The sequence below is a fragment of the Gekko japonicus genome, unplaced genomic scaffold (genome assembly GCF_001447785.1).
Source record: "Gekko japonicus isolate JY-2015 unplaced genomic scaffold, Gekko_japonicus_V1.1 scaffold859, whole genome shotgun sequence".
NCBI lineage: Eukaryota > Metazoa > Chordata > Lepidosauria > Squamata > Gekkonidae > Gekko > Gekko japonicus.
Genome location: NW_015167077.1, coordinates 583,296 through 605,170, shown reverse-complemented (window position 1 = coordinate 605,170; position 21,875 = coordinate 583,296). Strand labels below are relative to the sequence as shown.

General features: G+C 46.5%; 1 protein-coding gene across 1 annotated transcript in view; it reads left to right on the top strand.

The window, feature by feature from the left end:
* Positions 1-297: 297 nt before the first annotated feature.
* The window catches only part of NEDD9 (neural precursor cell expressed, developmentally down-regulated 9), a 78,564-nt gene continuing 56,986 nt past the window's right edge, over positions 298-21,875 (top strand). Inside the window, exon 1 of the mRNA XM_015412791.1 lies at positions 298-482. Within this exon, the coding sequence (XP_015268277.1) occupies positions 471-482 (12 nt within the window). The 5' untranslated portion in view covers positions 298-470. The remainder of the gene's footprint in view (positions 483-21,875) is intronic.

Genomic DNA, 21,875 nt, shown 5'->3' with positions numbered 1-21,875 from the left:
TCAGATCACAGGAAGCAGCACCCTGCCAGGCCTCGCATATTAGAGTCACTTTGAATTGAGAGATGGGGGGGGGGGGGGGGGGAATAACCACACGCGGGTTTTGCTTCTTGCCCCCGCCGGTAGCAACTCGCGTTCCGGGACTCGCTCATTCCTGCGGTGCGGGGGCGGAGCGCGGCTTCTACCTCGCCGCTCAGCGCGTCTGGCTCTCTCAGCCAATCGCCGGCCGCTATGCAGATGAGCTCAGTGCTGAGCTGGTCGCGAGCACAACAATGTGCCCAGAGCCGCTGGGAACTTAGCCGCGCCGAGAGCGACCCGGGTCGGGTTTGCAAAATCTGCAGCCGCAAACTCGCGCGCGGCTTATGGTTTCCCCCCTTCTTTTTAGGGGGCAATTCAATGGAGTGTAAAGCCCGCGCGGTCTCGATGCGTTCGGACTGATTTCGCGGAGGGGACCTCGTTCCGAGCTTGCAAGGATGAAGTACAAGGTAAGGGGAAGAGCCGGTGTGTAAAAAAGTTTTGGGTTTCTCCTCTCTCGGCGCAGTGATGGCAGTGCACGCTGGGGAGTCAGCGTTTGCACACTTTTTTTTTGGCCAGCAAATCGGCTACGGTGAACTTTGAAGAGTATAGCGAGGACGGGGAAGAGGAGTCTGGTCTTTTTCAGCCCTCCGGAAGATCGAAGCCAAAGTTCCCCCAAGTGTCTTTCAAAAGACTTTTTGCAGCTGTTGCAGAAACAGAAGAGATAAGCGAGCTTGACGTTGTGTTATTGTGAGCTGCCCTGTTTTGTAGATGGTTTTTAGTCCTTCGAGGAGGGTGGTTCTGCTGTTGGCATTCTCTGAAACGCTTGGGTCTTTTGAAAAGGTTTAACGTTGTACCCTGGACCAGCACGATGTTAGCATCCAGACACTTACTCTAGAGTAATGCCACTTACCGCTGTTTGGTTAGTTAGGCTTCACAGCTGTTCTCTTGTTAAAGGACATGTCCTCTCTTTTTCGGTGTCCATTCTCTTCGGGCTCTTTTTAGAAAATTGGTAGAAATGACCACTCTTCAGGCTGGAAGTTTAGGGTTAGGAAATGTGCCTAGTTAGTAGCAATTCTCACAACTTAAATAGGGGTACTCAAAATGAGATTGGGCATAGCGGCCACTTGTTTGAAGTAGTCAGTCGAGTGATAGGTCCTCATCTTTGCTTTTCAAAGTATGGTAACCCTAGGTTAGTGCTTTTAAGACTGAGATATTATAACAAGACCACCAGTTTGCTAGGGAGTCCTTTCAACGTGCATCCTTTCCGATAATATATATATATCTCCAAACCCTATTTGTTTTCAGCCTGTGCTGTGTGGTAAGACAGGCAGTGTAAAGCTTTTGTCAGTAGATGTCTGCCCTTTAAAGTATGTCGCTGAGAAAGAGGAGGCGAACCTTACCCAGAGTTTGGAAAGGGCCCATCAGTCACACAAGGAGGTAAAACTGGTGCCTTGGTTGGCTGGGGTCACTGGGCCACAACCACATTAGTCTTTTTCTCCCCCTCTTCTTTCAAAAATAGTCCAAGGAGATTAGCTGACATTTCCTGGATAGAAATAGTCGAGCTATCCAAGGGCGATAATAGCTCTTGACAAATGGAGCCAGGATTTCACACACACAAACACACACACACACACCCATTACATGTGCACCTCCTGTGCACTCCCTTACTGTCCAGTTTAGACCCAAAGCAGTTGACGTCATTCTCCGCTCCTCCATTTTATTCTCACAGCAACCCTGTGAGGGAGGGAAGCTGGGAGAAAGAGTGATGGGCCCAAGGTCGCCCGGCTTTTGTGGCAGAGCGGGGACTTGAATGTGGGTCTCCCAGATCCTGTTAAGATATATTTCATAACTTTTAAATAAGGAGGCACTCAAGAGCCAGTGCAGGGTTGGGGCTAGCGAGTCAGATCTGGGTTCAGATCTCATCACCGTGTGTCACTGTTTTTTCACCTTATCCACTTCACAGAGTTGTTGTAAGGATTAAAGGGGATAATCCTCATGCATGTGATTCCTGGGAGAGAAGATGGGGCACAGATGTGATAACTGGATTAAATCTCAAATGCCCGGGCACACGCTTCTGCCTAGTTTGATTCCCCCGTGAGCAAAAGTATGTAAACTGCAAAGCGGCACACTTTGATCATGGAGTGGTGTTTTTTTGGTCTTACATACTATTATCCCCATACTTTATATCTGGCATGATACGATAAACAAGTCTGAGCCAAAGAAATAAATAAGTAAAAATCTAGATGCATATTTGGATGCGACCACTGTAATCCATCTCCTCCCCAGGGTGTTGTGATCAGAAACGAATCTCATTCTCTTGGAACCCTGCAAAGAGCTTATCATGAAAGTGCTGAAGTGATCAGTCATAACTGAGTGCTAATTAAAAATATCTGTGCATAATACAGGAATGCCCCAGGGGCATCAAATTAGTAAATGCATCGGTTGCAACTTTGTTTTGCAGGACTTAAAATGGAGGGTGGCGACGGAAAGTTTTATTATCTTGCCAAAGGACAGGAGACCTGTTAAGGTCAACAGGAAACCCAAACGTGTTAAGAAGGTTCTTTCCTTTATGCATATGCATTGAAAGTAACACAACATTGTGAGCTAACTTGGCCACAGATTATGTGCTACTTCCAACCTATGATTGCAGCCCCAAACAAGCAAAGTGATCCTAAGTCATACTTAAAGGCAGGGGTCATTTCGTAGAAAAAGAGCTAGGGGGACTCATTAGCATAGCTCATTAGCATATGCCACACCCCCTGAAATCACCGGAAGTGTGTCATAAGGCCACACACCCCGCCCCCAACGGTCCCGGCCGCCGCCGACCTTGCAGCTCCACTGCTGAGCCCCATGAGGGGCCTGGCGGTGGACCTGCAAGGCTGGCGGGAGTGCAAGGAAGCCCCGCGAAGGCCCTCCCTGGCCCCAGGCAGGCAGGAGTGGGGAGCGGCAGGGAGGAAGCAATTTACCCTCCCTCTTCTCCTGCCTCCTCCTGGCTGAATGAGGGCCGGAAGCAGGGTGGCCGGAAGCAGGGGGCGGGGCTTCGTCATGTGCCCGCCCCCCGTACCTCACCCGGGGGAACCGCAATCCCCCCCCGAAATGACCTCTGCTTAAAGGTACGCTCACTCAGTAATACGTGTGTGCCTTTCCAGAACTTTCAGGTGTCCTCAAGTAATAGGGGAATTTAGATCCATTGATGAGCCAAAATTAAGATTGTATTTAGCACATTCAGGTGACGGGGCTGTGAAAGAACAGCTTGAAAGCAGCGCTTGAATTTCAGGAGTACCTAGGTCACCTAGCCCTCCCCCTCTTTTGATAGGCCCCGTGAGCTACTGTTTTAGAAGGTATTGGGGGGAGGTATGATTTGGCTCTCTACCCCCACTCAGGGCCCACCTTCTCATCTTTTAAGCATAGATCTCTGTAGATATGTGCCTAACAGAGGAGGGCCATTTATCTCTGGCTCTGTGTTCCTTTGATTTCTCTTTCCAGATTACCCAGCGTAACAAGCCCAGGTATGTTCTCTCTTTAGCCAGCCTGTCTGCCGCCTTTCCCCCCCATGGACTTGCTTCGCTCAGGTAGTCCCTCCTGTCAGAATCTCTTTGCCACAACTTAAAGAGTCTTGCCGAGGTGCCTTGGAGATCTGGTTCCGACACCGGCTGAGGGGACTTCTCAGCCAAGTGTCTCTCCCTAACTACTTTTTAAAACTTTCCCATCCGGGACAGTGTTAGACTCGTAACAGGACCACAGCCACGGGAAAGGGTATACAACCGAACGGCTGAGAAGCCCAAAGGATTTGGGGGGGGGGGGTTTCAAATTAAATGGCTATTCAGGAACCAGACTGGATTCTTTTTCTGGTTGCGGTGGGGTGCGTGTGTGCGTGTGTGGGGCAGAATGCCTATCCCCTGGCCGAGGGGAGGGGCAGAATGCCTATCCCGGAAGAAATGGCGAAGCCTGCCTTGGTCTCCTTGATTTGTGAAGGACAAGAATGGGGAAGGAAAGCAATGAACAACATTCCTTCATTGGCAGTGAGGCGGGAAGGGGGGCAGGAGGGCGGGTTCCAATCCAGAACAGAACAAGGCCCTTGTGAATGTTGCTTTGTCACCGTGTGGAGAATAAACAGGCTGGCGCAGAAAGTTCACTGGCCAAGGAGAGGAGAAGAGTTGGTTTTTATACCCCTCTTTTCTCTGCCCTAAGGAGTCTCAAAGTGGCTGACAATCCCCTTCCCTTCCTCTCCCCCACAACTGGCACCTTGTGAGGCAGGTGGGGCTGAGACAGTTCTGAAAGAACTGTGACTGGCCCAAGGTCACCCAGCAGGCTTCATGTGGAGGTAGGGAGAATCAAGCCCGGTTCTCCAGATTAGAGTCCACTGCTCTTAACCACTACACCGTGCTGGTGCTTGTCAGGGAAGAGAATAGTCCTAGTCCTCTGCGCATCACTGCTGTCTTGTGCTTTTTCACTCTTCCTGCTTTGGCAGTGAGGCGGGAAGGGTGGCAGGAGGGCGGGTTCCAATCCAGAACAGAACAAGGCCCTTGTGAATGTTGCTTTGTCACCGTGTGGAGAATAAACAGGCTGGCGCAGAAAGTTCACTGGCCAAGGAGAGGAGAAGAGTTGGTTTTTATACCCCTCTTTTCTCTGCCCTAAGGAGTCTCAAAGTGGCTGACAATCCCCTTCCCTTCCTCTCCCCCACAACTGGCACCTTGTGAGGCAGGTGGGGCTGAGACAGTTCTGAAAGAACTGTGACTGGCCCAAGGTCACCCAGCAGGCTTCATGTGGAGGTAGGGAGAATCAAGCCCGGTTCTCCAGATTAGAGTCCACTGCTCTTAACCACTACACCGTGCTGGTGCTTGTCAGGGAAGAGAATAGTCCTAGTCCTCTGCGCATCACTGCTGTCTTGTGCTTTTTCACTCTACATCTCACTTGATTCCCATTCCCTGAGGGAGGTTGTGTTTGGTAAGCCCAGGGGTCATTTCCTGCAGGAGCGCACAGGAGCGGAGCTCCAGCAGTAAAGAGCCCAGAGGGCGGGCACATGCAACAAGCCCCACCCCCTGCTCCCAGCAGCCCTCAGTCAGAGCAAGAAGCAGCCAGGTAAGTTGCAGAGCTCCCCCTGCCCCCCCCGGTCCAAAACAGTCCAGTGGCACCTTTAAGTTTTATTCAGGTACAAGCTCTCCCTCCCCTGCGATTACAACCTCCACCGCCCCCCCCCCCCCAATAGCTAGCAATCCAAAACTGTCCAGTGGAGCCTGAGCGGTGGGTGTTGCCTTCTGACACACTTCCGGTGATGTCAGGGGGTGTGGCATATGCAAATAAGTTATGCTAATGAGTTATGCTAATGAGCTTCTGCACCTTTTTTTCTACTAAATGACCCAATGTCAGAGGGAGGAGGGTCCCTTTATGACCCGCATCCTACACAAGCAGAAGAGAGTCGTTACAAGTTTCTGGTTTTGCTGTTGGGTTTGGGTAACGGGAACAAAACCAAAAAATCCCAACCACCAATCATGAGAATATAGACTTGGTTTTTTCACTTTGGTGCAATTAATTAGGAGTTGGAAGCCGTTGGTCTCAGCATGGCTTGCAGTGTGAACTGAAAAGAACTTTAAATTCCCAGGCACTTTGCCGACTGTTGCGGAAATGCTTTTATAAATCCTGGCTCAACTAACTCCAGTATCTCTACTGCTTTTCAAAGCGGCCTCCTTACATATCGCAGTCTGTAGTAAGGAAAATGGCCCACTGCTGGAAGAGAAATTCAAGCAGCATTTATTCTCCTTGGAAAACCTTCTGACTTGAGTTGTATCCGTCTGCTCTAAACGGTGATGCTTTTTTGGAGGCGAACTCCCTGTCAAAAGCTGGACCATGCAAAGCTCTTCAGAGCTGTTGGGAGGGGGTGTTGAAGACCAGTAAAAGGTAAAGGTTCCCTTGCTCGAAAGCCGGTCGAATCCGACTCTAGGGTTGCGGTGCTCATCTCCGTTTCAAAGCCGAAGAGCCAGCGCTGTCCGAAGACGTTTCCGTGGTCATGTGGCCGGCATGACTAAACACCAAGGCGCACGGAACGCTGTTACCTTCCCACTGAAGTGGTACCTATTTATCTACTTGCAATTTCTTGCTTTTGAACTGCTAGGTTGGCAGGAGCTGGAACCAGAGACGGGAGCTCCCTCCGTCATGCGGCACACTCGGGTCTCGAACTGCTGAACGACTGACCTTCCATAGCCTGCAGTTCAGCGTCTTAGCCACTTGAGCCACCGCAGCTCCCTGAAGACCAGTGTGAGGAGCTAAAATGGAGGGGGTTTTAGAAGGCGGAGCTTGTTTTGCCTTTCCCTCCATGATTCATGAATTGCTTGAAGAACAAGTGGAAACATCCTTGAATGTAATGAGTACTGAAGACAATTCTTCCTCTGGGTTATGTCGGAGGAAAAGAAGTTCCCATGTTTTGGTTGGACTTGGTAGCCAGCTATTGTTTGTGGTTACTGTCAACCATGCCATTCTGAGACTTGTGCAGAGGATGGATGGGTGGATCCCTGGTTCTGCACTATGCTTTGGAGGACTTAAGAGTGAGAAATGTAGAAGAAAGCCCTGAGTTAGATGGCCCAGGCGAGCCCAAACTCATTAGATCTCAGAAGCTAAGCAGGGTCGGCCCTGGTCAGTATTTGGGTGGGAGACTTCCAAGGAATACCAGTGTTGTGTTGGGAAGGGAAGCGATGGCAAATCAACTCTGAACGTCTCTTTCCTTGAAAACTCTACAGGGTCGCCATAGGTCAGTTGTGACTTGAAGGCACTTTGCACCGCCTGGTGGGGGGGAAGGCCGCCTTGTGAGTCAGAGGCTTGCCTACCTCTTACCCCAGTTCCAGCTTCAAAGGAGAATCAGGATCCATTTCTGACTTCAGGTTTGTTGCGCACAGGATATTCCGTGTGCCTCCAGAGCACAGTGTGAAATCAGAGGAGGGAAGGAATGCCCTTTGCAGAAAGGGAGTTGCAATGCTCCTGGCATCTTTAAGAAAAAGCTTGTTCAGTATCCACCTTGTAGGAAGAGTTATCGATGAATGATTTCTGGACTCTGCTGGGGAGAAGTCTCATTAAAAGGGGACTGATTTCTTATGGTGTTCCATACAGTTGCTGAATGGACATTGTAAAGATATTGTTTACTTCTTTGTGTACTAGCTCCCTGCCATTCTTGACTTTTTTAAAAAAAAATGGGCATTATGTCATTGACTTCAGTTGATATGAGATACTCTGATTAGATTGCCAAATAGTCCTTTTGTGGTTTTAAAGCACCTTGACGTTTCTGGTCCTTCTTCTTCCCTTCCTGTCAAAAGAGATTATCCTATTTCATATGCAGTCTCCTTTGAAACACCAAGGGTACATGAGACGAGTTATTTCAGTCAGCAAAAAAAATTCTCCTATGCTCTGTAATACTCCTCCTTCCTAGTTAGTTAGAATTGCAACTTTGGTTCAGAAGGTCAGTCCGTAATTCTAGATGAAGCAGGCTAGACAAAGGAAAAGCAAGAACCATGAAAGACAGAAGGTTTGGGGCCTCCATAGAGTGCTCTTGCTAGACTAGTGTGCTTACTTTTCTTAGGCTACTTCAGATATTTATTTGAAGGGTTTCCCCCTGGTCAATGTTCTTAAGTTGCAATCCACAAATCATTTGCTCTGGAGCAGGTCTGTCGACTTCAGTGACACTACCGTATGTATTGCGTTCTGTCATTTTTGTTTGCACAACAGAATCACTAACCATTCAGAATCATTACTGATATTGATTTGGTTGTTAGAGACTCAGGTGCAGGTCTCAAGCATTACAGGTTGTCCTGGGTTAAGTCTCTGGTCTTTGGCAGTCCACATCTCATGGTTGTTTTTCTTACAGTCATTCTTAATGGAGAGGTAAGACATTTGTTACATATGCTATAAACTACTCAGCGATGTTTAGCTAGCTATTCACAAGCTACACGTCTTCCAAGAGCTTCCCATTTTTAAATAAGAAGGCTAGTGCAGTATAGTGATTAGAGTTTTGGACTAGGAGTGGGGGAGACCTGAGTCCAAGTCCACCATCCTACTGTGACTCACTGGGTGACCTTGGGCTAGTCTCTGTCTCTCCTTATCTAGCTAGCCCTACCTGAATGTTGCAAAGATGGAATGGGGAAAGGAGAAAGGGCCAAGTAAGTTGACTTGAACTCCTGGATAGAAGGGCGGGATGAAATGGCAATAGATTAGATTAGGTAAAAAATCTTGGAGTAAAGTACCTATAATTTCATTGAATGTATGAAAGCGTGTAGCAGCTCCTTTAAGCAATGGTCATCATCACCTTCGTCATAACAAAGCTGGCTGCTGTGATGGTGAGACCGGCGGTCTTGTTGCAGGGCTGTTTTTATCAGTTGTACCTTACAAAGTTTTGCAAGTTCAGCTGGAAGAGCGCAATATCAAACTCCTTCACCTTGATTCACATACGCTGTTATTCATGTATAACATGCCCTCCAGTATTTCACTTACAGAAGATGAACATGTGACCATTGGCGTACACTGTTTTCACTGCCAGGTCCTTTTGGCAGATTGGGCGTTGCTCGGAGCATTATTTATTTATGTTAGTCTGCCTTTCTCACAGGACCTCGAGGCGGATTTAAGTGTTCAAGGGCATGCGTTGATATGCCTGCGTAGTAGTCAGGATGCCTCCATACCCCTTTCTGATTTTTAATGTTTACAGACCCTGGAGAGGGCCCTCCTCCTTTGGAGGTTTTCAAACAGAGGCTAGATGGCCGTCTGACAGCAATGCTGATTCTGTGAACTTAGGCAGATCATGAGAAGGGAGGGCAGGAAGGGTTGCCTCAGTGCTTAGTTCATCTGGCCCTTTCTTACACGCCAAGGGAAATGCTGATCGCCACCTTTGGGGTCTGGAAGCAATTTTTCTCCAGGCCAGATTAGCCAGGGATCCTGGAGGGGTTTTTTTTGCCATCTTCTGGGCATCTTCTGGGTCACTGGGGGCATGGGGGGAAGGTATTTGTGAATTTCCTGCATTGTGCAGGGGGTTGGTCTGGATGACTCTGGAGGCCCCCTCCAACTCTGTGATTTATGATTCTAGGACAGTGGAGCCTGAAGAATGGCAGCTTTTGTTTATATAACAATTTTTTAAAAGCATTCCTAAAATGTCCCCAAAAGGCAAAACGGGAACAGTGATTTACCAGGGGCAGATTAGGTATCCCTCCCCCAAAAAATAGAGGAAGAGAAAGAACTGTTTGGCGTGATGAAGGCTATCAATGATGAAAATACTTGAATAGCCATTTTCCAAAAGCAGGTTTTCCCTGGGGAATTTTCCCCAGCAGCAGCAGCATTGCAGACTTGGGCTGATGTAGAAGGGAAGTCACTTCCAGGCCTGCCGTTGCAGCATTGTTAAGGATCAGTGGCCGTGGCAGAAGTCCATTCACACAACTGCTCCCCTAAGCCATTCCCACGAACAAAAACATTGCAATATGGAAAAGATTTATGATCAGTGTCTTCTTGCAAATCTCTCCTGTGTTCTTAGCATACCAAAGTCTGACATGCATAAACAACTGGTATATAATTCTTTCCCACTCTGTGATTTGTTTTTAATGGAAGTGAACCTCTGGGAACAGTCCTGAGACATACAATTGTGTAACTGGGGCAGCCGTTCTGAGCCCAGTGCTCTGGCAGCCAGCAGCAGCCGCCCGAGAAGGGAGTAGCCAGAAGCGTCTGGCCAGAGGAGAAGAAACTGAGGTGGAGACGTTTGAAATGTGTACTCGGAGAAGTGGCAAACTGGATGAGGAGAAATGTTTGCGGGTCAGTTTGGGGTGTGCCCTTGCAGCCCTGACCGGATTTGCTTCTCAGTTGAAGCAAAACGACAACAAGGCAGGACTTCTGTCTCTCAAAAGGACAGATCTGCTGGAGCGGTCCCTCTTTTGCCTTGGAGAGGTCTACTGTGTGTACTATTGAGTGCACTTATTACACCTAGAGATGTTACAGAGAATGGAGACGTGTAGGGATATGATTCACTTTATTGGATTAGAGACAGCCTAAATGTTCCATTGATGGAATGGAAACTTCTTGCCTCCCCTTCTCACTGCAGTTCTCTGGGCCAGAGCGCTCCCCCCCCCCAAGAGGGAAATTGGTGGAAATCGTCAGTTTAGTCAGGATCCAACCCGTTGTAACAGATCACCATTCACAAAGCAGTGGGTGTGAAATCTGATGATTAAAAGTCAATTCCTAATAATGATTGCAAAGTTTTGACAAAAACGAACCAATATATGACCATACATCTTGCAGTTGGGAAAGCAGATAAATGAATATTTTATCCTTGTGCCAGATATAGTCTGAGAGAGAGAGAGACGGTGGAGGCCGGATTAACTTACATTTGAAAGGTGTTTCTTACACTTGGGTGCTTGAAAAAAATCTCCAGACTTCAGAAGTAGGAGAGGGCCTTGAAGCTGTAGCCATGGAACTGTAATTAACTCCTACAGGCGGCTCTTTCATTGCTGCTCTACTATGAATGGGCGTTAAGGGCAAAGGGGAAGAAAGGCTGGGGTGTGCAGATAAGTTTAGAAGTAGCAGCTTGACAACATAACACCGGTGCTATGATTTTTGGAAGTTCAGGATGTTCATGAAGAGTTGAAGTTCTGAAACGGTCCCACAGGGCGCTCTTACACAGAGTTATACCTTTTTAAGTCAGTTGACATCAGTGGGGTAATTCGGCTTTGGATGGCACTGCCAGTGAGCCTCTCTAAGTCAAGGGAGGAGGAAACCCCCCGCTTTCACACCACCCAATGAAAACCAAGATGGGTAGCCGTGTGAGTCTGTCTGTAGCAGTAGAAAAGAGCGAGAGACCAGGAGCACCTTAAAGACTAACAAAATATGTGGCAGGTATGAGCTTTCATGAAAGCTCCTGCCCTGCCACATATTTTGTTAGTCTTTAAGGTGCTCCTGGAGCTGCGGTGACTCAAGTGGTTAAGACGCTGAACTGCAGGCTGTGGAAGGTCGGTAGTTCAGCAGTTCGAGACCCGAGTTGCCGCAAGACGGAGTGAGCTCCCATCTCTAGTTCCAGCTCCTGCCAACCTAGCAGTTCGAAAGCAAGAAATTGCAAGTAGATAAATAGGTTCCACTTCAGTGGGAAGGTAACAGCGTTCCGTGCGCCTTGGTGTTTAGTCATGCCGGCCACATGACCATGGAAACGTCTTTGGACAGCGCTGGCTCTTTGGCTTTGAAACGGAGATGAGCACCACAACCCTAGAGTCGGATTCGACTGGCTTTCAAGCAAGGGAACTTTTACCTTTAAGGTGCTCCTGGACTCTTGCTCTTTTCTACCAATGAAAACCAGTACCTTGTCTTTCTCTCTCTAGTACATGTTAACTTTACCCTCCTCCAGGAGTTTGGCGTTCATGGTTCTCACTCCTGCCATTTTATTCTCACAAGAACTCTGTGAAGTGCACATGAACACGTGAAGCTGCCTTCTACTGAATCAGTCCCTTGGTCCATCAAGGTGAGCATTGTCTACTCAGACTGGCAGCACCTCTCCAGGGTCTCAGGCAGAGGTCTTCCATATCACCTACTGCCAAGATATTTTAACTGGAGATGCCGGGATTGAACCTGGGGCCTTCTGCATGCGAGAAAGGTGAAAGTGACTAGCCAGGAAGTTTCATGCCTGAGGGAGGATATGGTCCTGGGATGTCCTAGAGCCTCATCTCACACTAGCCACTATACCACGCTGTCTGTGGTGCCATCTCCTCTCACAGCAAGTCTGGGGCCAGGCAAGGAAGAGAAAAGGGCACTGGTGGTACATTCTGGGCCTTCAGCGTGGGGTGCAGCCAGGAAAGAAATACAGCGAAGTTGCCTGCTGCTTGTGAAAATGAAGATGATCCATTGGCAGTTAGTAGGACGATCCATCTATGAAAGCTTGGGGAACATGCCAAGTTGAGGGTGCCCAGAGGCAGAGGAAGGCAGGGCGCCTGTATGTTTAATAGCTGTATCGAAAAGGAAATAAGCAGGTGTAGAAGGAAAACTGATTAGGCAAACAAGGCACGGGGCGGGGGGGGGGTTGTATTTGTTGCTAGTGTGTGAAGTATGAGGTATCGATTATCTATTTTTAGATAATTTGTAGGAAAGTGAAGGAACCTAAAACAGTTGGTTTGTAATGCCTTGCCATTTGGACTGCAGCATCAGCCTTAAATACAAGTTCTTTGTGCCAAGGCAAACAAAACTGTGTCACTGGGAAGAATTACTGTATTTCTAACCATAAATGCTTGCGAAAAGCTGTCTGTAACCAAGGCAATGAAAGACCTGAAGCATTTCAGGATGTGAAAGGGGAAAAAAAGAATGGCATGTACTTTGCTGACCAAAACCCCAGCGTAGTGTTTATTCCGGACATTCCTGATATTACCCTGTGACTGTCCAGGGACAAGGAGATCTGTAAAACAGCAACCCGACTTTGCAAGCACGGTAGCTTAGACTACTCGAGTGGCCTGATATCAGGATATCATCTTAGGCACAGCGTGGACTCCGGAGAGGAAAAATAATTAATAAAGGTCTTGGTTACTGTTTTGTCATCCTTAACAAGTACAGCATGTGATGCGTCTCCTGTTACAGGGTTGCATCCTGATGAAGTGGATGGAAGATGAATGTACAGTACATTCTGGGCAGTCTATTTTAGCATGAGTGACCAGAACAAATGCAAACTAAAGCGTTTCAGAGGGACGTTCTTAATTAGAATTACATGGACATCCTCATTTATTTGGATGCCCTGGAGAATGCAGAGAGAGTCTGGCTAAAATGGGAGCAGTGGTTTCATGGAGGAGGAGGAGGAGGAGGAGGAGATTGGATTTATACCCCACCCCTTCACTTGGAGTCTCAGAGCGGCTTACAAACTCCTTTCCCTTCCCCTCCCCACAACAGATACCCTGTGAGGTAGGCGGGGCGGAGAGAGCTCTTGACAGAAACTGCTCTTTTCAAGAACACCTCTGACAGAACTATGGCTTGCCCAAAGTCATCCAGCAGCTGCGAGTGGAGGAGGGGGGAATCAAGCCCGGTTCTCCCAGATTAGAGTCCATGCTCCTAACCACTACACCAAACTGGCTCCCTGTATGAAGATACAAACTGTATGAAGATACAGTTAAATGAGCGTTCGGGCAAATGAGGTTCTACTCGCCAGTTAAGGAATTGCTTTTATTTGTGACCCATTATTTTGTTGTATTAGGAGAAGAACAGAAAAGATTGGATTTATACCCCGCCCTTCACTACCCAAAGGCATCTCAGAGTGGCTTACAATTTACTCCCCCCCCCCGCAACAGACACCCTGTGAGGTAGGTGGAGCTGAGAGAGCTCTTGCGAGAGCTGCTCTTGCGAGAACAGCCCTGCAAGAACTTGTAACTGACCCAAGGTCACACCAGCAGCTGCATGTGGAGGAGCGGGGAATCAAACCCGGTCAAATCCGAACTCCTAACCACTACACCAGAATTTCCGCCAAAGTGGAAATTGTATAAAATAGCTGTGGACCTTTCAAAGGATCTTGAATATTCATTCTCAAAATGATTGTTGGATTCCTGGTTTGGATTCAGTAATCAGAAAGATGATGGCACTGGCTCTTTCTAGTGGAGAGTATGATATTTGTTTATTTGATTAATTTGTATTTCCCTTCCCCTCTTCGTCCAGAGAGTTCAGTTCTGGAAGGCAGGTTGGAGAGAGGGATGTGGCGAAGGGCTCCTTCATCCCAGAGCTCCATTGCAAACATTTGAACTTCAGTCTAACATCAGGACTTGGTGCTCATGGGAAAGAACTCGGGCTTGGAAGGCAACAACTTACATCATGCTGTATGACTTCCTGTCTCATTTAGACCTTCCAAATCTATATTGGATATTTTAAAGTTATGTTTCCATACCACTTCATAACAAATATTTCCAAAGCGGTGCATTGAAATAAAAGAGAATAAAAAATTAATAAAGCCCAATCAATAGCAGTGTCCAAAGCTAATAACAGATTTCTTAGAATAACTGCATTCCCAGGTGTGTTTTCGTTTGCCTCTAAAAGTGCAAACCTTCAGGAAGAGAGTGTTCCATAACAACGGGATAGTTATGACTCCTAGTGGACACCTAAATAGAGCCTCGTTGGCCAGTCATAAATCTTGGCAGAGATGATCATTGATGATCTCTGGTGATGAGTTTTACCCTGATCCAAGCAGGAAGATCTGTGCAGAGAAGCAGGATTTCTGCATTTGCATCTCCTGCTAGATTAGGTCCTGTGGTTAAATCAAGATGTACCTCCCTAGCTCAAATGGTGCTCTCCATTTGCATTGCATTACTCCCAGTAGGATACAAATGGAGGTAGGGGTTGGATCCAGCCAGTTTTTCACTCCATCTCTCACAGCCCCCCCTCCTTACAACTGCCCCCATCCCACATAACTTTTGAACATGGAGGTCCCATGAACCTCAGTATAGCCTTTTTTGGTAGTCAAAGGAAACCTGTCCTTTGTCTCTAGCAGAAAAACTGGTTCGATCCAACCTGGGATGTGGAGATCTTCTTAGCTGGATGGGAGCAAGGAAGAGGGGTGAAAGGCGGGGGGGGGGGGAATTCACAGATCAGGTCTCAACCAACAATAACAAAATTAGTAGGAGTTTTAAAATGTTACGTACAAACCATGATGGTTTCCCCCATGGGTCTACATTTGTCCTGTGTCTTACCAAATAAAGGTAAAAATGGAACACAAATTCTTATTAATGTACTTTGCTTTTTTCTGTTAGAATGAGGCTTATTTTACAGAGAAGATACTTATCTACCAATTTAGAATATGATGCTTATTGTTTGGAACACCTGCTCTTGGTCTTAACAGCTTGATTTCTGTGTATTAAAGCCACGATACAAAGTCCTTTGAGTTGTGACAGTTTGAATCTGAGAGGCATTTGCCTAGCTCAGGCTGTTCTTTTAAAATGACAGTTTTCTTTTTGTTCCTCAGTTTTGAACCGTAATGGAAGTTGATACCAATTTTAAAACTATTTCAATTCCCTAGTCCAGTTTAATATCTGGATATAACTTAAAAATGAGAGGAAACAGCATTACTAAAATTGCAGCTGAGAATCACAGTTCGTGTAGGAAGATGAAAATAGTCTTAACTTTTTGTGTAGGGGAAGAGGGCAGCTCCTGCTGTTTGGAAGTTTGCATTCTACACCCATTCATTTCATTCATACAACCAGGCTGGATTAGTATGCTTCAAAACAAGGGTGAACCAAGAATGGATTTAGCTTACATGAATGTAGTCAGCATATTAAGAGGCCTTTCTTAAGATGTGCCCCATTGACTGGGAAGTTAAAATTTCAGCGGGAAACTGTGACTCACACAGAGACAATAGCCTTTGAGGAATGCTTAAAAATCGTGGGAATAAGTCTTGCTTCCCAACGAAGGCCAAGTAAAAACATTTTTTCAAAGAACTGGCCCATGGAAAACCTGAGGCCACAGTGTCTAATCGGTTGGTTCGGACAAGCTGGGTGCAAGAAAAGCCTGCTGTCCTTCGTAAACAGCAGACTGAATTTGTGGATTCTTTCTCCTGCTAATTCTGTATAGAATTAAAATGTCTGAGGTGATCACTTGACTGGGAGTTTCCACATGTTGCTGCTCTTGACAAGAAGATTCTGAAGGGTTTCTCCATCCCATTCCCCATTAGACACCAAAGATTAGGCTTAAGTTATAAACCTGCCCGTTGCCCTTTTCTGGGTAAACGGCCTGATAAACTGTAATGCTTCACAGACATAATAGGAATGAAGACTAGACTCTCTTGGAAATCCTGAAAACTACGGTGTGTTTGGTGTCAATCTGACAAGATTTTCTGTAGTACTGGTTATACTGAAGCTCAGGCTCAGTTTAGGCCTTGGCCTCTCCCTTGTTAAAGAGCCATATATACCACCTCAAATATATTTCCACTCTGGCTCTACCTAAAGAGTTTGCAGAAAACCTGCCCTGACCTCGATAGCCCAGGCAAGCCTGATCTTGTCAGATCTCAGAAGCTCAGCAGGGTCGACTCTGGCAAGTACTTGGATGGGAGACCTCATTGGAATACCAGCAGTTGGGAGGCGGGGGCAGGCTTTACTCAGCCAGCTCCCTGAATATCCTCCAGGCCCCCAGTAGGGGTCCGTCACCAGAGGTCACCATAACTTCCAGGTGCATGCATGCGCACACATGCACATATTTTTAAAAATACAAAATATATTTTAAAAGTTGGCAGAAAACTTGTGAGTATAGTATGATATTTAATCTTCTGCCTACATTAACAGCTGGTTAACACAATACTTTTTTTTCCTTCTGTGTAAGCAGCCCCAGCTTTCTCTGGTTGTGCTTAGACATGTGTTTGATGAATTTGTAGTTCACACATATAGTCCCCTGAAATTCCCATGACTGTGGAAAACACATGCATATTGCACAAAGAGTTAGCCACCTGAAGATAATTTTTGGATTGTCTTCAACCATATTTTAATTGGTTTCTTCCAGAATGGTTTGGGGATAGGCATATGTTAGGTTGACTTTTTAAAAAAAACGTATTGTTTGTTGGGAAAATCTGTTGAGAGCAGAGAGCTTCAGCCCTGAAATATGTGAGCACCAGATTTTCTTCTGCTTCAGTTGTTTTTCTAGTCAGCTTTTGCTGTACGGCACCCAATGGGTTGTCTCCTTTCACCAGGAACTTCATTGGTTGCCTCAAGGAATGAAGTTAAGGTTCTTCACATGCTTCTGGTTTTTGGTGTGGCTCGGTTTTAATCATAGTGAGATCATACTTGGTTGGTTCGGTTCCCCACCCTCTGCTGCCTCCTTGTTTTCCCCTCTCTTTTTTTCTGTCCATACTATAATGTGCAGCTGTTGTGGTCTTAAAGCTCTTTTTACTTCTAGTTTTTTTAAAAAAAAATACTGTAGAGATGGGTGAGGTATGGAGGAGCGGGGGATAACTATGTATGGGGGAAATTCTGTGAGCTCATTCATGGTATTTCCAAAAGCCTGACTAGTTTAAACATGGCACAAAGGATGAGGTTTTGTTCTTTCCAGGGATATGTAAGGACACATCAATACAGCAGTGCTAATATTTCCCTGGCAAACTCCATGGAGTTTTGGAAATATGATCAGAGAGCCATGAGAACATCCAGATTGCCTCTTCTTGCTTGCCATCACACACCTACCAGCGGCTGCCACTTAAGGCAAATGTACAGAGAATCAGTTGATTGGAAGGTATTGATAGCAGGATCCTCCGTAGGTAATCTCTCTGACATGTTTAACTAGTGTTGAACCAAAATGCCTTCCTCCTTACATCTTTACCACCTTGTTCGTTTGCAGGCAACACATTTGGGCGGGAATAAGGGGAGCATCTTTGTAATAACTTGTTCGTGGGGTTGAGCAGTATCCATTTCACTTACCATTGGCAGCAATTATGTTCCTAGTTGCTGCTAGTTGCCATTTCTTCTTTCTTTACTTACAAGATGCTTATGTGACTTCATGATGCCCCATAACCGATGGGATTTGACTACATGATGACATAGGAAGCCACATGGGAGTGAAGCTAGAAGGCACTGCACCCTTTCCTCCTCCTGACATCTTGGTCCCTTCCGCATCTGGCATTCGCTCCACATTTTCTCAGCACTCGACCTGGTTCCCCCTTGCCTCGGAATATCTGTTTTCATTGCCTTGCCTCATCCTGGTTTTTGTAGTGGCTAGCGCCAGCTACGTTTACTTTTACTTTTCCCTGGAAAAGTTCCCTGTTCCCTGGTACACTGTTCCCTGGAAGGCCAGATAATGAAACTGAAGCTCAAATACTTTGGCCACCAAATGAGAAGGGAGCATTCACTGGAGAAGACCCTGATGCTGGGAAAGATTGAAGGTCAAAGAAGACGGGGACAGCAAAGGATGAGATGGACAGACAGTGTCATAGATACAACGAACATGAAATTGAGCCAACTTCAGAGGACGGCGGAAGACCAGAAGGCCTGGCGGGAGATGGTCCATGGGGTCGCGAAGAGTCGGACTCGACTGTGCGACTGAACAACAGCACCAGCTTGCCATCTAATTTGTTTTCAATGCTGGGTCCTCCATTGGTATGCAGATTTTAATTAGCTGCCTGAGCCAAGTAATTCATGGCGAAGTGATAAATACAGGGGGGGAAATAGGGGTGGGGGAATTGACGGAGACTAATGAAGTCATGTCAGGTTGTCTGTTTATTGTTCCCTTCGAATCAGGAGCAGAGGAAGGGAAAGGTGCTGCTCAAAACCACATTCAGATACCCTGGGGCAACGCCATACTGACTGCGAAGTCACCCCTGAATGGCCATAAATCTATGCAGAAGATACTATAAAACTCGATGAACAAAGAAGATGAAAGTGACATGCAGTGTAGAAGGAGATTAACCTCCTGACAGTGGCTGTGGAAAAACTGCAAGGAAACAGATGGGTGCAGAATCAGCCCTTGTCAGTGAAGAGAAGCTGGTGCCAGCCATAGAGTACAATGGCTGCCACCTCCACCACCAGAACCTTGCAAACAGGTAGCAGCAGTGGGAAAAGTGGGTGTGAGTGCAATTGCCGTGGAACCTTTGGCATCTTCAAAAGCACCCCCCCTCACCCACAAAAACCCTCTAAGAAGAGCTGTTGGTTTAGCATTAACACCATCCGACATAAGCCAGAGCACAGTGTGCCTAAAGCAGAAGTGCTAGGAGGAAGGCTCGCTTGCAAGAGACTCCAAAAAACATACCATGTCTCAGGTAAAAGCAGTGTTGTTTCTATTCTGGGTCTTTGTCTCTCACATTGTATTCTGTGGATATATGCGCACAGACATCTGGGATCTCTTATGAATATGCTCAGAAGTGGGTCTGGTTAGTGGTGCATGAGGATCGGAGTATAATTCGTTGGTTCTGTGACAACAATGTGAGAAAACAGGATTAAAAAAACAGAAAACAGAGCTCCACTCCGAAATCTGTTTCCAGTTTGAAAGCTTGTCTTCACAGGCATTTTAAATGAATAACAATCCCATGAGCAAACCAAGCAACCAAAATTCCAACCTTTACCCCAACTAGCATCACTTATAATGTGTTCTTAATTAATAGGCATTCTTTGGCATTCTTAGGCATTCTTTGGTACATGGTCCATGGCAAGCAGTCATGTGATATACTAGACTAAGGGAACTGCTGTAAAATCCTAAATGTCCACACATATTAAGGACTGGTTTATGTACATGTAGTGCCCAGTGGGCAGTTGCTTGGAAATCCATTTTGCAGGCAGAGTTGCAAGGAACAGGCTGTTTCTGTGGTAGGGCTTCCCCATTTGGTTGGGAGAATTTCAACTTTGCTTTTTCGGGGCATTTCTTTGACATGGTATCGTTGTAACCTTGATATGGGGACAAGAGAGGAACCACCCTTGGAAGTTCTGCCATGAATTGTATGGCACTGACATTGTGGGATTGGCTTAGAATATCTACTGGACGGTATCACCCCCAAGGGAAGGATCTAAGGAAATGACTGATGCCATCAAAACCACTCAAAGACCATCTTGTTTACAGAAAGCACTTTATTATTGTTATTGTTACTGTTATTATGCATGATTTTATTGATTTACCTGGTTTTATGTATGGGCTTATGCCCCTTGTAAGCCATCCTGAGCCCGCTCGCGGGGAGGACGGGGTAAAAAAAAAGAAGCCTAAATAAATAAATTGCAAATACAAGGCGCAACTGCATTTTCACGACTGCAGTATTGTGAGTCCCATGTGGGCACTGTCTGTGTGAGGGGCCAACTAAGAGAATTCCACATGATTTCAGTATTACATGGGATGGAGTTGGCCAACTGGGTTTTTTAAAGCAGGTACTCCTGGGTGTGGCGTGTCCACGTAGGTAAGATGTGACATTAGGAGGTTGAGAAGCAGACTAAATCCCAGTCGGTTTTCCCCACAGTCTGTTCAGAAGCTAACTTAAGCTCTTGCTTCCATTTCTGTTAATGACTATGAGTCAGAGTTAGATTTAGATAAAGGTAGAGTGAAAATTGGGGGAGCAACATTAACAATTTGATTTATGCAGATGATAGCACATTACTGGGAGAAAATAGTGAAGACTTGAAGGCAAGTATATACTACGGAGAAATGCATGGGTCTTACATGGGAGATGGGGGGAATATAAGTTATGTTTCCACCGTATATTTCAGTTTGCAGCAGGATTTTGCCCCTGTTCCAGTGTAGAACAGCTGTCTTCCCAGCATCTCAGAGAACCGGTGCCTGAATGAGTTATTGTCTAATTTGTCCCTAAGTTGCCTACAAAGAAAGCACATACATGAAAACAGTAGTCCATGGCCAGCCGGCCTTCCCCGGATCTGTTCTGAAGTTTGATTCATCTCTGTAATGCATCAGAGTTTAGAACTTGAGTGTGAAACATCTGGAACTTAATTGTCTTGCTGGATATGTGCCTGCCACACCTTGAAAACCAGACTACCATTGCTTGGTTAATCCTGGAAGCAAATTTGTGTCACTATGCCAACAGACAAAAGGCAAGTTAGCAAGCAATTCTTTTTTAAAGAGAAGCAAATGCCTTAATGAACGCTAATTAAAAATGCAATTAAGTACTGTCAGCAAGAGTACATTTTGAATTGTATTTTGATTTTTGTTGCATGAGACCGATCAGTTCATCCCTCTGTATTCAGATCTTCGTACATTTCTTAGCATTCAGGAGGTGGCTTTATGGAGTGGTGAATCTGAGACACTTGCTTTTCTCTGGCTTGGGCCAAAATCTTTCCACATTCCGTTGCCTCCAGACAACTTGGCAGTGCTGGGTCTCACTCCGACTGGCAGTCCCTGCCCTGGAGATGCACAGGAATGGAGTGGCTGGGTATTCAGCGCTCAGCGCCTTCTCAGGGCTGCTGCCAAGTTTTCGGACGCCTTCATTTTTTATTTGCATTAAAAACACATCTTCCAATATTTTGGAGGGGGAAATAATGCTGTACTGCCAAAATAAAGCACACTGTTGGAATAATTTTTTGGCTGATGGGGTCTACAAAGAACACCCCCTCCCCCGATTCTCCCTTCATGAAACAATATTAAGATCCAGTTCCTATAACGTAGTTTTGCACTTGCTAAAAACTCTCTCATTGTAGGTAGGGGTATAGCCAGGGTGGGTGCACTGCCCTGACCTGGAGCACTGATTTGCTGCAGTTAAGAATCTGAGGTGGGGATGCCTTTCATTTAAAGATTTACAGTGCTTTTGAATAAGAAAATGTCTTTTAAAAAGAAAAACAGTGGAAACTGGTGCCCTCCCCCATCATAGTGAAGAGGAGGAGGAGGAGATTGGATTTATACCCCGCCCTTCACTACGCGAAGGCGTCTCAGAGTGGCTTACAATCTCCTTCCCTTCCCCTCCCCACAACAGGCACCCTGTGAGGTCAGATGGGGCTGAGAGAGCTATTTCAAGAACTGCTCCTTCCAGAACAGCTCTGAGAGAACTCGTGACTAACCCAAGGTCACACCAGCAGCTGCGTGTGGAGGAGTGGGGACTCAAACCCGGTTCTCTCAGATTAGAGTCCGTGTCCCTAACCACTACACCAAACTGTCTCTTCTTAACGTCTCCCATTTGACCTCCCCAAGCGTGCTCATCCCAGGTGGTACCCTTTAGCTAAAGGTGGGTTTTTCAGGACATCCGGTGTGGCATAGTAATTGGAATATCAAACTGAGATGCCACTTTCTACTTGCCACTTTAGCTCTGATGGCTAAGGACATTTGAGCAATATAGATTATGGATAGCATTATAGATAGCATTTGAGCAATATAGATTAACAAGGGAGCGGGACCCGCGATACTCGTGGGGGGGGACCTCCACACAGGAGGCAGAGGAGGAAGCAGGAGGAGGAGGTAAGTTCCCCCCATCCCGCCGGTTCCTCCCCCGT